Source organism: Aureococcus anophagefferens (genome assembly GCF_000186865.1).
Source record: "Aureococcus anophagefferens unplaced genomic scaffold AURANscaffold_305, whole genome shotgun sequence".
NCBI classification, from domain to species: domain Eukaryota; class Pelagophyceae; order Pelagomonadales; family Pelagomonadaceae; genus Aureococcus; species Aureococcus anophagefferens.
Genome location: NW_008705835.1, coordinates 5,256 through 7,299, shown reverse-complemented (window position 1 = coordinate 7,299; position 2,044 = coordinate 5,256). Strand labels below are relative to the sequence as shown.

General features: G+C 72.7%; 1 protein-coding gene across 1 annotated transcript; it reads left to right on the top strand.

Moving 5' to 3' along the window:
- Positions 1-50: 50 nt before the first annotated feature.
- AURANDRAFT_68698 (hypothetical protein) lies at positions 51-1,457 on the top strand (the record flags this gene model as incomplete). Its single annotated transcript, XM_009044415.1, has 1 exon — positions 51-1,457. A coding segment is annotated over one exon (1,407 nt), but the record flags the coding sequence as incomplete, so codon positions are not given.
- Positions 1,458-2,044: the final 587 nt, after the last annotated feature.

Genomic DNA, 2,044 nt, shown 5'->3' with positions numbered 1-2,044 from the left:
TGTTGCAGGACCTGCTGGACATCGACGACTTCGCGGCATTCGCGCGGACGATGCGGGCGCGGAACGACGAGTTGGAGACGGGCGAGGCCGTCGAGCTCGAGCGCCAGCTGTCGGCGGCGGCGGACGCCAAGGCCCGCGCGACGCCGGAGACGCCGCTCGGCGCCAAGCACTCGGTTTTCAGCGACAGCGACGCGGATCTCACGCCCGTGACCACGCCGGGGGGCGGCGTCGACTGGCAATGGTCGACGGTCTGGGAGGAGGCCTTCGAGAGCGCGGAGGCGGCGAACGACGACTTCGAGCTGCAGCACGCGACGGCGCTGAGCCTGCTGGAGGCGCACGAGCGCGGCGCGCTGCCCGACAAGGACCGGCCATTCGTCGGCTGGGCCCAGGCCTTGGTGGCCGTCGCGAGCGAGATGAACGGCCTGCATTGGGCGCAGGAGCCTCGGGGCGCGCGGCGCCTCCACAGCGACCTCGTGCGCCAGCGCTTCGCCGTCGAGCTCCGCGTCGCGCAGGAGACCGCCTTCGAGGACAGCGCCGCGCGTGCCGAGGCCGCGCAAAGCGCCGCTGTCGGCGGCGACGACGAGCGTTCCGCGTGCGTTGCCGCGGCCCTGGCGCGCTGCGAGACCCTGCGGGGCGCCGTCGCCGTCGCGCGGGGTCGCTGCGTGCGGAACGGCGCGGTCCGCGACGCGAACCTCGAGCTCGGCTACCTCACGATCCGTGGGCTCCTCCACCGCCGCGAGGACCTCCCGAGCCACGCGACCGAGATCTACGACGCCCTCACGAGCCGGGCCGAGGCCGAGGCCGAGGCCCACCGCCGCGGCGACGCCGCCGGCCCCGACGGCGACGGCGACGGCGACATCGGCGACATCGGCAGGGGCCGCCGCGGCGCCCGCGGCGCGGCGCCGTCGGCCATCGCCGCGGACCTCGTCGCCTGGTGCGCCCTCGAGGCGGAGCTCGGCACGGTCCAGAAGCGCCTGCACGGCATGCTCGGGGACGACGGCGCCTCGGACCAGGCCAAGGCGGCCGCGGTCTGGAAGCTCGCCGCGAGGCGCGGCGCCGACGACAAGGCGGCCGAGGACGAGGGGCCCAAGGACGGGGCCTACGACGCCGGCGGCGGCGCGGTTTCGTCGGACGGCGACGTCCTCTGGCACGAGTTCCTGGACCTCGACACGAACTATTGCTACTACGTCAACACGGCTACCGGCGAGAGCCAGTGGAACCCGCCCGACGAATTCTTGCCGCTCGACGAGTCCGTCGAGGTCGCCGCGGGCCTCGCCGAGGAGCAGGCGGCGGCCTACCACGCCGAGGCCGCGCATGCGGCCTACAAGGAGGAGCTCCCCACATCGGAGTACTGGGACGAGCCAAAGGCGGCCAAGGACCCGCCGCGCGCGCCCGAAGCGGACGCGGCGCCCGCGGAGGCCAAGGCCGAGGCCAAGGACGACGGGCCGACCTTCAAGGTGCCCGAAAGTTTCCGAGGGCTCTCCATCGAGACCAAGCCGGAATTCGTCTCGCCCGCCGCGTCGCGCATGGCCTCGAGCCCCTCGAAACCGACGCGCGCGGCTTTTCCGCCGCCGATCGGCCTCCCGGTCTCGCCCTCGCCCCATCGCAAGATGTCGACCTGGGACAGGCGCCTCCCGCCGCTCCCGAACGGGGCGCCCGGCAGCGCCACCGGCGGCGTCGACAAGGGCATGCTCCTCCTCAGTCCGAAGGCCTTTTTGCAAATCAAGAGGCGTTTCCCGAGAGGCAGCCCGGGCCGGGTGATGCTGCGCGTCGTCGCCCGGCTTGACGGCCCGTGCATTCAGGAGATGAACATCGGCGAGCATCCATCGAATACGAGGGGAAAAAGATGCAGTTTGACGCGGTCTACGCGGGGCTGTCGGACGAGGGCTTCTTCGCGGCGGCGTGCGAGCCGGTCCTCGAGTGCGACCGCGGCACCTTTTTGTGCAGCGGCGCGTGCGCTGAGGTGTCGAAGGCGATCGCATTTTTCGCGGACGCCTTCGAGACGGCGTCCGCCGTCGACGTGCGCGAGGACCGGGTCTGGGAC